The sequence below is a fragment of the Babylonia areolata genome, chromosome 27 (assembly GCF_041734735.1).
Source record: "Babylonia areolata isolate BAREFJ2019XMU chromosome 27, ASM4173473v1, whole genome shotgun sequence".
Lineage (NCBI taxonomy): Eukaryota > Metazoa > Mollusca > Gastropoda > Neogastropoda > Buccinidae > Babylonia > Babylonia areolata.
In genome coordinates this window covers 2,503,270-2,518,269 of record NC_134902.1, presented here as the reverse complement: position 1 = coordinate 2,518,269, position 15,000 = coordinate 2,503,270, and the positions used below count along the sequence as shown (strand labels likewise).

Genomic DNA, 15,000 nt, shown 5'->3' with positions numbered 1-15,000 from the left:
TTACAGCAATGGTAATCCGTAAATGATCACTGCCTAGCGTGTCTTTGATGGTAACCCATCCCCGAAAACGGAGTATGGCTGCCTACATGGCTGGGTAAAAAACGGCCATACACGTAAAAGCCTACTCGTTTTGATACGAGTGAACGTGGGAGTTGCAGCCCACGAACCCAGAATTTTATGCACAAGTACGCACTTATTCAATATTAGATGCTTAGTCAAGGGAAGAGGTGCTGGCAGTTGATATTGATGACTGCGTGTGTTTCGTAAAACACCATTAAAGTGTTTTACAGCACGTCTGTGTACAGAATCTAGTTTTTTCATGCGCACTTCGCTGCAGTTGTCCCACACGTTCGAAACGTAATTAATTCTAGACATGATGTGCGAATGGAAAAAGAAACAGGAAGCCTCTGGACTGACGACATGAGAGAGAGAGAGAAATCATATTCGTAAGAAACACGCAATTGCTTCCTAATTCCCCTAGCATCACAAACAACAACACACACGCGCACTCTCAACCACCCAATCATTCAAAGTGCCACGAAAAGAAATGCTATTAATAATAGTAATAATATAATGGAAATTAATTATTTTGTTGAGCGCTTTCCTCCCTTAAAGAGAGCTCAAAGCGCTTTACAATAAACATCAAACACACACACACGGGCGCGCGCGCAATGACTCACAAAAGAAGAAGAAGAATAATGATTTTGCGCACAATAATATAAAATAGATTCAGAGACTACGCGTATTACATATGTTATAGTGTGCCAGCAGTGTCACCCCCCCCCCCCCCCCTCCACCACCTGCACTCTGTCCCCTCCCCCTCCCTTCCCTCCCCATCCCTTCGCCACCCCCCCCCCACCCCCACCCCCCTTCTCATCTCCCTTCCCGCTCCATCCAAAGTCCAGTCTTTGAGGTTGCACCGGACACCGCGCCACACTCCCTCTTTCCACCCCCCTCCTCACCCCACTCCCTAGTCGGCCCTCTTTGGTCAGCGACGCCGCGTCAACCGCCCCAGTCGTTGAAACACGTGCGGTTATGTGACATCTGCCGCAATCTCCGTGCGGAGCAGAACGTCCCGTGTGGCGGCCTGTCTTTCAAGCCGTTCCCCTTCTCCCCGTTCACAAACATGGCTGAGGTAGATGGCGGGACTTCGGAACGTAAGCTAGGGAAAAGTTATGCTAATTCGAACTTTGATCAAACCGGCTAACAGGCCCAGAGTTGTATTGTCCCGTCTCCCCAATCTCTTTGTGACGTAAACCGGTGAACCTGTCATCACAGAATGTTGTAGAAACAAGTGGGTTGAATTGTAGCGAATCAGATCAATCTGTTGAACTGGGATCAAGCAGTGAATCTGTCAGTCATTCACATAGCGTCACAAGGACAAGCAAAGATTGGTTATTTTAGTTCAACTAGTTAGGGGAGTGAGTGTTGTAGCTTGCATTAGTATACACAGTATGTTGTGGGAAGGGATAAAACCAGTCAGCACAGCCAGTTCTCAGCTGTCTCCCAGAAGAACTGACTGACACAGGGTGACTGACTGATCAGTGATGTGAGGAACAAGGAAATCCCTGTTGGGCTGTGAGTACATGACTTGTAATGGTTTTATGTTATGTTGGTAACTTAGTTATGTTGGGAAACTATGATTGTGTCAGTGAACAGCCAGTTTAAGTTGATCTTGTGGCTTGTGGAAAGAAAAGGGGTTAATGTGTGAGAGTTACCCACTGAGAGAAGTACTGGCTTAAATCTTTTGAGTCCCCCCCCCCCCCTTTTGTTTGGTTACAGATATCTTGTTCGGTATTTTTGATGTATACATACTTGTTTTGTATATAGTAGGTGGTGTTGGTTCAGTGTGAACTGAACAGATCTATAGGCTAACACATTGCCAGTGTGTGTTGAGGGTTTTTCATGTGTGTGTGTGTGTGTATGCACATGGGGGTAACAGCAAGTGTTGTGGAACACATGTTTGAGTTGTTGGTAGTTGTGGTAACATGTGTAGGAGTTGTGCTTTGTGTTAGTGGTTTACTTTGTTCAGACAAAGTGGGGAAGCATATTTTAATGTGATTAATGAGTTGGTAAACTATGAGAGTATTGAGGGTCAGTGCTATGTTGTTGTACATTGCTGTTTACCAGAGATATGTTGGAAGTAATGATTTCCATACATGTACTTGTGTCAGTTGGACACTTTGTGAAGGCAAAGAGATTTGTTTGGTAATGGTAGCACACAGTTAACTCACTCAGTACGGCCAGTCCTCTCTTCTCCTCTACACAGACCCCTCGGATGTCCAGTGTGTGTCTCAATGACCCAACCTTTAGCTTCCGTCGTCAGAATTGTGGTATTCTTTGTCAACATTCACCTCTTCAGTATAAGAGCCTTCCGCTTGCAATATTTTGATGATGGTAATTGGGGTGAAACTCTGTTAACGTCGTCTCTTTCGCCGTTCGTATGGAGAGAGTTAAGTTGAATGATGGGTAACATGAGTTGGAACACAGGGTTGTATTGGTCAGTGATATGTTTTGTGCACAGTATGGTAATTGGTATGTCACTGCTGGTGGCAGGTAAGCTTGATGAAGCTTGTACCTCACATAGCTCTTTGTGTGAGAGTAGTGCATACTGGTGGACATGTGATGAAAGGTGCTGAGAGGGTATAGGCCTTTTATGTCAGTGATGTCCAGATATTTGAGATTTTATCTGACCTTGGTTTTGGTTGTGTGTTTGTGTTCCAGGTGTGCTGCTTTAGGTGTAGGGTGAACTTTTACTATGTGCTGCTTATAGGTGATGCTTATAGGTGCTGCTTTAGGTTTAGGGTGAATTTTACCGTGCTGCTTATAGGTGCTGCTTTAGGTGTAGGATGATCTTTTTACTGTGTGCTGTATTGTAAAGTAAACACTCTATAAAAACCACTCCATATGGCCCTGCTATTGATGTGAGGAGAGACTGGAGCGAGTGAGTGCATGATTAGTTGATCCTATATCCCCCTGCATAACTCCCCTCTCTTGGAATAGAATCGCACCACAAGAAGAAAACAACCAACCACACCTTTTTACACATAATTACACACACACACACACACACAACGAAAGAGAGAGTTTGCATGGCTTATAACTGATAATGTATGGGAGGTCTATGGATTGGCACATGTGTGCGTGCGTTTGTGTGTGCGTGAGCATGTGTGTGTGTGTGTGTGTGTGTGTGCGTGTGTGTGTTGTGCGTGTATGTGTGTGTATGTGTTTGTGTATATGTGTGTGTGTGTGTGTGTGTGTTTGTCACTGTGTGTGTGTGTGTGTGTGTGCGAGAGAGAGAGAGAGAGCATGTGTGTGTGTGTGTGTGTGTGTGTGTGTGCGTTGTGCGTGTATGTGTGCGTGTATGGGTGTGTGTGTGTATTTGCGTGTGTGTATGTATGCATGTCAGTGTGTGCGTGCGAGTGAATGAGGGGAGGAGGGAGCAGACAATGATTCATCATTCTAAACCCCAACGATCGATTTTTTCCCCTTTTAATTAGCACATCCATGGAAGAGAGAGAACTGTATTTTCCAATGACATGAAAAGGAATTACAAGGACTGTCGAGGGCATGTCAACACAGATATAAATGGGCGGGTGGGGGGGGGGGGGAAGAGAAGATTAAAAAGTGGCCCTGTAGGAAAATCGCACCGCTGATCTACTCAGATACCGAACGCATACCATACATCTATTATCGCTTTCAGCTTCGAAGGGGGGGGGGGCGTCAAAGCGTGCGAGGTGAACCATAAACGCTACACTGACCACATCTGCTTTAAAAAGAAGCGGGGGGGTGGGGGGGACATGCCTCACCTGTGCACACACCCACCGTGCTGGTCAAAGCCAAGAGAGCTGGCTAAATGCTGACGCTAAAAGATCACTAAAATAAAATGAAATAGATAACCCACATAAACGAAGAAACAGATAAATCAGAACAGAACAGAACTGATAACGGAGACCACAGAAGGGGGATAATTTAGATGAAATAAGATTTTCTTTTAACTGGGTCACGTTTAGCGAACTTGGGCATACCCCCTCCCCCCCCCCTCCCCCCCCCCACCTTCCCTCTTGTCTGCATACACAGATACAGACACACACAGACACACACACAGAGAGTAAGAAGTAGACTAAAAGAATCTTGGTAAAAGTCGACTTACGTGGGATAGCAGAGGCGACGTATCGAGCCACAGGCTCTTCTTCAGGCAAATGAAATGAGTGAGTGACAGACAGAAAGATACAGACAGAGAGCGAGAGAGTAAAGTTCAGGAAAGGAAAGTGATGAGAAGTCACAGGAAAGGACACACAAAAACAAAGAAGGGTGAGTAGAACTGTCAGTGTGAGTGTGTGAAGGGTGAGTAGAACTGTCAGTGTGAGTGTGTGAAGGAAAGAAAGGGCTCTGAAAGGGAAGGGGGAGGGGGAAGGAAAAAAAAAAAGGTGGGCGGGGAGTGAGAGGGCAGAAGTGAGGGAAGGGGGTGGAAGAGACTGTTTGTGTTGGGGACATCTGAACAAGAAAGTAAAATAATAAGTGGAAAAAATATATATATAATTGAAATTTTTTTTATTAATAATTAATTTTTAAAAACCAAAAACAACAAACACACACACACGCACACACACACACACACACACACACACACACACCAAAACAACAACAGCAGCAACAACAACAACAAAAAACAAACAAAAAACAACAACACACACACACACACAGACACAGAGAGAGAGAGAGAGAGAGAGAGAGAAGGAAAAAAAGGGGAATATATAAACAGATAAATACAATAAAAGTAATTAAAAAAAGAAAGTATATAAACAAAAAACGGGATGAGGGGTGGAGGAGAAATAGAGGAAAAGAGAAAGAGGGCAAGGATCAGAAAGGGGTCAGAGAATGCCTGGAAGACCGCTGCCGTCACTCTTTGGTGTGGAGTCCAGCTGGGGCGAGGGTACCAAGGCGGGCAATCACGGTAGACTCCATGAAACGCCGGTACAGGCCCGTGGACTGGTTCTGCCAGACAGCAGCGATCCTCGCATGGGCAAAACTGTGAAGGGGGCTGTTGAAATGGGTGCCCACTGGGTCACTGTAGCCAAGGCGCATGGAGCGCAGGTGTTCAGTGAAGCGCTCGTTCAGGCTGCGGTAGGTTTCACCGGTGTACTTTCTGACACCAAAGGTGCCAATAAAGACATACACCAGGTTCTGTGACTGGCAGTCGAAGTGCGCCCTGACTGTGACTTTCCCAGCGGGACCGGTGAGGGTGGTGGAAGTGTCCACGAAGGGGCAGGTTTTGCACCCCTTCCGGCCACAGGGACTGGTACCAGGAGGGAGAGGGGGCCCAGATCTACGAACAGCAGCTCGCGCCAAGTGGTCCCTTAGGTTGGTGTCTCCCTTGAAGGCAATGAGGGGTGGGCGGGGAAATATCTCACTCAAGCATGTGTCAGACTTAAGAAGGTGGAAATTGTTGATTAAGATGCTGCGTACAGGGAGGTTGTGGGGGTGAAAGGTCAGGACAGCTGCAATACGCTCATCCTTTTCTGTGTGTTCTCGGGGCATCAGTGCCTGGGAGCGGGGGATGGCACGGGCCTTATCAAGGCCTCTCTGGATCAAGGCCTCAGGGTACTGTCTGGCTAGAAAAAAGCCGACCATCCTCTCAGCCTGACGTTCAAAATCCAGCTCATCACTACAGATGTGTCTGAGCCGAAGGAACTGGGAGAAGGGAATGCTGTTTTTGCAGGCCTGGGGGTGACTGGAGGAGTACAAGAGGTACGAATGTGAGTCAGTCTCCTTATAGAAGACACTTGTGGTCAGAGAATTGCAGGTGGGTTGGATGGTGACAAGGCTGTCCAAGAACGGGACGGAGAAGTTGGAGATGGTGTGGGTAAATTTCAAGGCAGGGTGGAAGCTGGACATGAAGTCGATGAAGGCCTGAAGGGAATCTACGGGGCTGGTGGCTATGCCAAGGCAGTCATCGATGAAGCGCTTGTAGAGGGCTGGTCTGACACTGTGTACTGGCTGAAGGCCTGCTCCTCAATGAAGCCCACAAGCAGGCAAAGCTAGGACCCATTTTTGTGCCCATGGCAACGCCGCTCTGCTGCACACACACACACACGTGTACACACACACGCGCGCACGCTCACTGCCACAGTTTTGCCACTGCAGTCACCAAATCAAAGTCATGAGCGTAGCCCAGCTGGTTTCTTCGCTCTATCGTTGTCAGTTTTGTTGCAGTTGTATTTCTTGTTGTTGTTGTTGTCAAGACCCACAAAGGCTCTGCTCCAAAGGAAGAAGTACTTTGCATTGTTGCTTTGAGGATGATGGCAATTTTCGTTTGATCAGTGATGGCTCTTGCTCTTCTTGTCGGGTTAGGTCTGCGGCTGCTGCCACTCTCTGTCATTCTTTCTCTGGGGCGATCGATGATGTGATGGTCCAACTGAGCCTGTTTGTTGGGGTAAGGAAAGAGTGCAATGCATTGTACTGTGTTGTACTGCATTGCGCGGCACTGTATCGTATGTGTTGTATTGGATTGTATTTTATTACTTCTTGCCACAACAGATCTCTCCGTGTGAAATTCATACTGCTTTCCCGAGGGGGAGCGCATCGCCACAGTGCGGCGCCACCTTTTGTGTGTGTGTGTGTGTGTGTGTGTGTGTATTCAGCTCGGGTTATTGGTTCAAATGTATCTTCTTTATAATGAAAACTGAACCACGGTATGTGGTAACTGAAACGAGATTGTTAGTTTGTGGTATTACATCACTGAGCAAGCAGGATTGACACAAGGCTGACACGTTGTCATTTTGAGGTGTTGGGGTTTCTTTGTAATGGGTTCCTTCGGAATGTCTGTGGTTTAACCCTTTAATTACTGGTTCATGCACTTTTCATGTTTATAGTTTGTAGCTTTTTAGTGTAGAAGGGGCTGTATGTAATAAGCTATCCTCTTACTCCCCCCCCCCCCCCCCCCGATCAGTTTAATCTGTTGCTTAACCCTTTCACCGCCAGTCAATTTAGAGTATAAAATTCTCTTGTTGTATAAACACAGAAAAAGACAGTGGCTAAGAACAGCTGGGGATTCCCCCTGCGATGTACAGAAAATATGGCCTGTCCTACCACCGAACATTAAGAGCAGTAGGTTCATGGATAACAGACCAATGAATGGTACCTTTCAGTGACACAGGTCCTCTACCATGCCTGTGCATAAATGCGAGCTTGGCGGTGAAAGGGTTAAGGAAGTGGGGGTGGGGGTATTCTTTTGAACTTGTAAAAGTGTGGTCTACAGCGACTGGGAGCTCATTGTTCCATGTTCGACGCTGGAACAGTCTGCGTTTCCCTGCCCCAGTTTCCTCACGCCCATTCCCCCTGCTCCACATTCCCAACGTACCCTTTTCCCATTGTCCCTCACACCCATTGTCCCTCACACCCACTCTCCCTGCTCCACATTCCTAACGTACCCTTTTCCACTGTCCCTCTCACCCACTCCCCCTGCTCCACATTCCTAACGTACCCTTTTCCACTGTCCCTCTCACCCACTCCCCCTGCTCCACATTCCTAACGTACCCTTTTCCACTGTCCCTCTCACCCACTCCCCCTGCTCCACATTCCTAACGTACCCTTTTCCACTGTCCCTCACACCCACTCCCCCTGCTCCACATTCCCAACGTACCCTTTTCCACTGTCCCTCACACCCACTCCCCCTGCTCCACATTCCTAACGTACCCTTTTCCACTGTCCCTCTCACCCACTCCCCCTGCTCCACATTCCCAACGTACCCTTTTCCACTGTCCCTCACACCCACTCCCCCTCCTCCACATTCCCAACGTACCCTTTTCCCACTGTCCCTCACACCCACTCACCCTCCTCCACATTCCCAACGTACCCTTTTCCCATTGTCCCTCACACCCACTGTCCCTCACGCCCACTCCCCCTGCTCCACATTCCCAACGTACCCTTTTCCCACTGTCCCTCTCGCCCACTCCCCCTCCTCCACATTCCCAACGTACCCTTTTCCACATTCCCAACGTACCCTTTTCCACATTCCTAACGTACCCTTTTCCACTGTCCCTCACACCCACTCCCCCTGCTCCACATTCCCAACGTACCCTTTTCCACATTCCCAACGTACCCTTTTCCACTGTCCCAACGTACCCTTTTCCATTGCCCCTCATACCCACTCCCTCTCCTCCACATTCCCAACATACTCTTTTGCCATTGCCCTTCTCGCCCAAACCAACCCTAAACCCCAAGTCTGAGAGTGAGTGACCATCTGTCTTCAGTTGCCGGGTGGTTCCAATCACGTGAACTCTGAAGTGTTGAACTGGACTGGTGCCGCGGCTTATAAAACAGTTTTGACTGTATAGTATGGGAAGGTTGAGTCTGAAGCAGAGCATTGTTGTAGTTTGGTGAGGGGGGGTGGGGGTAATTTATAGCGTGCTTTGATTTATCATGTGTCAGTAAAGAACCGAGCTGAACTTTTCTGTGGCTGTGTCTGTGTTGTCGGGACGTTAGTTAGTCTGGAAAGGGTGGGGGTACATAGGCAACCCCCTACGGGTTGTGACACGATCAAAGTGGATTTTTCTACAGACTGTTGCCAGGGACAGCCGCTTTGCTGCCGTGGGCTCTTTAACGTGCACAGAGTGCATGGTACACACGGGGACCGTGATTTCTCGGCTCATGAACGACCAGCGCTCCGACTCAAGGTCGTGTGTGTGTGTGCAGGGAGGGGTGGGGGATGAGGGGATAGTAAAATCTCGGTACAATGATAGGATTTGAACCGGTAGACACTCACTCCCTAGCCGGGAGCTTTACCACCAGGCCACTGTTTTACACCAAATGATTAAATATATATATCTATAAACAGGGGCCGGCGGTAGGGGGTGGCGCTGTACTATGGCGACGCGCCGGAATAACACAGAAATCTGTTGTGACAAAGAAACTGGGACAACAGAATACAGTACAATACGATAAACAGAACACGACACACTACAATGCAGTACAATACACTAACAACAAAACACGACGATAATAATAATAATAATAATAATAATAATAATAATTCATAACTTTTCTATGGCGCGCTATCCAGTACTAATGCTGCTCAAAGCGCCTTACATCATCGAGCCAGATAAGAACATAACATAAAACATTACAACAGCTCAATCCAATGCGTTCACAGAATGAATAAAAAAAAAAAGGCATGATCCACCAAAAAACAAAAAAAATCAAGTAAATAATGCTTAGATTAAACAGAAATACATTCCTTAAAAACACACGTTTTTTTTTTAGACACACACATACGATACATTACAATACAGTATGATACAATACACTAACAGAAGAACACGATGCAGTACAGTACACTGCACTGCACTGCACTACACTACAATAACTACACTACAATACACTACAATACACTACACTACACTACACTACAATACACTACAATACCATGGAGTGCAGTGCATCGCAAAACAAAACATTTTTTCCAGCCGAGTTGACTCACGTCTTGGGGGGGGGGGGGGGGGGGACAAAAGCGGGCCTGCGCAGTAAACACACTGTGAACAGATCAATGTCTCAAATGTGGAGAGAGAGAAAATAAAAAACAAAAGAATTTTTTTTTTTTAAGAGCAAAATACCTCCCAAAGGACTTTAATGGATCTCAGTCTATTGTCCTCTTCCCTAGGGGGACGTGTTAAGGGATTCTGAAATCTCCAACCCCCCCTCTCCCACCTGTCAACTGCTACCTGGGGCATGGAACGGGTGGGTGTTTTGTTGTGAAGGTGTGAGGTGTCATCTTGTTACAGAGTGTCCTTGCAGTCTGTAATGAGAGGCAACAAAGCCGTAACACACACACACACACACACACACACACACACACACACAAACATGCATGCATGCACACACGCACGCACGCACACACACACAACTCACACACACTCACAGAAACACATGCAGTCATGAACACACATGAACCCCACACCCTACACACACACACACACACGCGCGCGCGCGCGCACACACACACACACACACGCTCACACACACACGTGTCACGCACCAGTCATGCATGCACGCACGCACGCACCCACCCACACACACACACACACAAACGCGCACACACGCTCACACACACACCTGTCACGCACCAGTCATGCATGCACGCACGCACCCCCCTCCCCCTCCCCCTCCCACACACACACACACACACAGGCAGTCATAAACACGCACGAACCCCCTGTGTGAGTGCACGCGCACGCGCGTGTGCGTGTGTGAGTGCATGAGAGAGAGAGAGACAGAGACAGGGAGACAAAGACAGAGAGAGAGAGAGAGAGCTGATAAATAATTAATATAATATACACTATTTATTGCTGGTCGTATGTGAAATCTGTTCGGTGTGAACTCCCTTCACCAGATGTTTTTTGAGGTAGGCATGTGATGCTGGTGCACGCCTATGTACAGATGGAGGCCCACGTTTTGTGTACACAACGCAGAAAACATTGTCAAGGTTGATGAGAGATGATTTCTGGTCAGATATTAGTAAATCATTTTCTTTTCGCACATACAATTGTGCAATCAAAGGTCTGTGTTCCCACGATGTGCATAATGATGAATTTATTTTTGTGCTCCACTTGCATTTCGTATATTTTTGGGGGTTTCAAATGTGCCGGCAGAACAGACCAGCTCATGCAAAACATGTGTATGATTGTTTTTGATGATTTCGTTTTAAATCCTCACTCTAACTTTCATAGCTAAAGCAAACACAACAACAAACAAACAAACAAAAAATAAACAAAATCAGGAATCTCTAAAAGAAATTAAACTGAAATGGTTCCAGATCAGAATGATTCATAGAATACTGGCAACAAATATTGTCCTTTAAAAAAAAAAAGAAAGAAGAAAAAAAAAGAATATCGCTAAAAACAACAAATGCACATCGCGGAAAACTTTCCAAATAACTACTGCACCAACACACTGAACTTGATATTGTCAAAGCAACTACTTTACACGACCTGTGAGATAAACAGAGTTGACATTCTCATCTACATAATAATTTATGCAAAATACTTCTTATATAAATGCAAATTTGAAAATGCAAAGTTATTATCATTATCATGCTAGCAGCAGCAGCAGCAGCAGTAGTAGTAGCAGCAGCAGCAGCAGTAGTAGTAGTAGTAGTAGCAGTAGTAGTAGAAGTAGTAGTAGCAGTAGTAGTGGTAACAGTAGTAGCAGTAGTAGTGGTAACAGTAGTAGCAGCACTGTTGGGATGGTGGCTGTGGTTGTGATTGTTTCTATGACACAGAATCAAGGTGAGTGAGTGGAATGAACTCCCAGCAAACACTGTTGAGGCAGACTCCCCCAGCAGCTTCAAAAGCAGAGTCACCTCTCACCTCAAGGTCGCTGCTGCCAAACTCCAAGAGTAGGCAAAAACCACAGGATAAATTACAGCAGTTGTCGGGTATGAATGTGAGAGTGAATGTTTAGGTAAGTAGTGGGTAGGGGGAGTGCTGGAGGGAGGGCGCTGCGGTGGGGGGGGGGGGGTGCCAGGGGCCATCAATAGGATGCCTGCCTGTCACTTCTCGCCCCCTCTGATCCAGTTAGTGGGCAGGAGGGAGAGTGTGAATGTGATTGGAGTAAAAAAATTTTTTTTTTTTTTTTGTTGTTGTTTTTTGTCAAGCAACTGGTCTGCAGAAACCCCCCAAAAAAATTTTGGCAAAATAATCAACGTGTTGATTGTGGCTACACAACAGAAGAAGAAGAGATTCAATCAGAAATCAGAACAAAACTTTATTATCTCAACATGATCAGTTAAAGGGTACCTCTAGCAACAGGGATTTTCTTCAGCATCATTCCAATTGTCAGGGTCGAACGCCACCCATCAGCTGTGTTAAACATGCCGATTACTGCAGAGCGATGAGTTGTGCGAGTGTTTCGCGCAGTTGGACAGTGGTTTCAAAACTTCAGGTTCACCGTGCAAGGGAAGTAACGACGATAAGGACTGTACTGGCGGTTGCTTCCCTTCGTTGACGTGTTCTTTCTCTCTCCGATCGTGACAGCTAGCGATTCCTTGGAGGAAAAAAAAAAGGTGCAGTTAAATCAGTTAAAATTATCCGTGCATCATGCACAACACACACACACACACGCGCGCGCGCGCGCGCGCGCACACGCAAATACACACACACACGTGCGCGCGAGCGCGCACACACACACACACATACATACATACATACACACAGAAGGCACAAATACGCCCGCACACAAATATACACACACATTACAACACACACACACACACACACACGTGCGCGCGCGCGCGCGCACACACACACACACACACACACACATACACACAGAGGACACAAATACACTCACACACAAATATACACACACATGACAACACACACACACACACACACACACACACACGTGCGCGAGCGCGCGCGCGCGCACACACACATACACACATACATGCACACAGAGGACACAAATGCACCCGCACACACACACACACACACACACACACACACAAATACACACACACACACACACATAGGATACAAATACGCACGTACACAAATACACACACACACACACACACACACTCACACACACACACACACACGTCCATTCATGTATTCATTCATCCAAATAGCAACTCTGTCTTCCTCCCCACCACTCACAAATCCACTCTCTCTCTTTCACTCCTTGTATGTCGTTGTGTGTGTGTGTGGGGGCGGGAGGGTGGGGGGGGGGCGGGGGTATGCGCGCATACATATATGTGTGTGCATCATCATCAGCATTCTCATCACTCTTCTTATTATTATCATTATCATTATCGCTGTTGTTGTTGTTGTTCTTCTTCTCCTTCTTATCATTATTTCTATTGTCATCATTGTTATTGTTGTCTCTGTTGTGAAAGTTATCACTGCTGTTCCTCATCCTCATTCTCATTCTCATGACATTTTTTAACCATCATTCTTATCATTATCATTATGATCACCATCATCATCACCGTTAACTGAAACAGATGGTCATTTTTTCTAATAATCATTTTTATCAGTATCATCATGATCACCATGATCATCACCATTAACTCACCAGATGATCATTTTTTAACCATCATTATTTTTATGATCACCATTATCATCTTCATCAACTGACCAGATGATATTTTTTAACATTTCTAACATCATCATTATGATCACCATCATCATCTTCATGAACTCGCCAGATGATATTTTAAACAAACATTTTTAACATCATCATTATGATCACCGTCATCATCTTCATCAACTGACCAGATGATATTTTTTTAACAAACATTCCTGACATCATCATTATGATCACCGTCATCATCTTAATGAACTGACCAGATGATATTCTTAACAAACATTCTTGACATCATCATTATGATCACCGTCATCAACATCAAGACCATTAACCGACAGGTGATCTACCATCAATCTTATTATCATTGTCATCACCATCATCGTCATCATCATCAACTGACCAGATGATCATTCATTAACCATCATTCTTATCATTATCATTTTGATCATCACCATCACCATCATCATCATTATGACCATCATCATCACCATCATCATCATTATGACCATCATCATCACCATCACTATCATCATTATGACCATCACCATCACCATCACTATCATCATTATGACCATCACCATCACCATCACTATCATTATGACCATCACCATCACCATCATTATGACCATCACCATCACCATCATCGCCATGAACTGACCAGAGCGGAGCGCTGTCCACAGGCCGAGCAGGGACCTCAGTGTCCCAGGGAACCAGCGCTGCGGAGGGTCTGGCCACCACGCACCTCACGCACACCCACAACTTCCGGCGTCTTCCGGAAGTCAAGGAGGACGTGGGTACCCTCTCCTCCCCCGCCGGCCCCCCTGATCCTGAACATACACAGCGCTTTTACTTATTCATTCATTTATTCTTTTACTTATTTAGTATCTCCAAATGAGTGATGTTTCAAATAAAGCACTTCAATAAGACAGCACGAGAATCATGGTCACTGAATATTGTGAAAGGCATGAAATGTGAGAAATTCACAGATGAATTGTAACAGTGACGTTTTACATTACTACTTTCTCTCTTTCTTTTTCTTCCACGTCTCTCTCTCCCTCAACCTCTTTAAGTCGTGCTATATATATATATATATATATATATATATATATATATATATATATATATCTTTCTCCCCCTACTTCTTTTTTTCCTCGTTCTCTTTTCCTTTCTCTCTCCCTCCCTGCCTCACCCCACCCCTCCCCTCTGTCCCTTCCTCTCTACCCCCCCCCCTTTCTCTTTCTCCCCCTTTCTCTCCCTCCCTTCATCTCTCTCTTTTCCTCCCCTTCTTCCTCTCTCTCCCCCCCTCTCCCTTCTCTCCCTCCCTTCATCTCTCTCTCTCTCTTTTCCTCCCCTTCTTCCTCTCCCCCCCCTCTCCCTTCTCTCTCTTCCCCTTTCTCTCCCTCCCTTCATCTCTCTCTCTCTTTTCCTCCCCTTCTTCCTCTCTCTCTCTCCCCCTTTCTCTCCCTCCGTCCCCTCTCTTTTCCTCTAGTCTTTCCTCTTTTTCTCCAAGTTCCGTTAAACTCACTCCCCCTACCCCTTCTCTCCGTTAACCAAATTCCGCTGTACCCATTAATTCCCGTCTCCGTCTCTCTCTGTCTCTTTCTCTCTCTCTGTTAACCAAATTCCGCTGTACCCATTAATTCCCGTCTCCGTCTCTCTCTGTCTCTCTCTCTCCGTTAACCAAATTCCGCTGTACCCATTAATTCCCGTCTCCGTCTCTCTCTCTCTGTGTCTGTCCGTCTCTGTCTCTCTCTCTCTGTTAGCCAAAGTCCGCTGTACCCCTTATTTCCCCTCTCCCCACTCCCATACCCCATTCTCTCTCTCTTTCTCTGTGTCAGCCAAATTCCGTTATATTCACGTTTCTCCTTCCCCTCTCCCCACCCCCCCTCTCTCTCTCTGTGTTAACCAAAGTTA

The 15,000-nt window shown here is 46.3% G+C and overlaps 1 protein-coding gene across 1 annotated transcript in view; it reads right to left on the bottom strand.

Moving 5' to 3' along the window:
• Positions 1 to 11,763: 11,763 nt before the first annotated feature.
• Positions 11,764 to 15,000, bottom strand: part of LOC143301481 (uncharacterized) — an 11,401-nt gene continuing 8,164 nt past the window's right edge. The window contains exons 4-5 of the mRNA XM_076615796.1: positions 13,745 to 13,913; positions 11,764 to 12,042 (exon numbers count right to left, since the gene is read on the bottom strand). Coding sequence (XP_076471911.1) covers positions 12,033 to 12,042; positions 13,745 to 13,913 — 179 coding nt within the window. The 3' untranslated portion in view covers positions 11,764 to 12,032. The remainder of the gene's footprint in view (positions 12,043 to 13,744; positions 13,914 to 15,000) is intronic.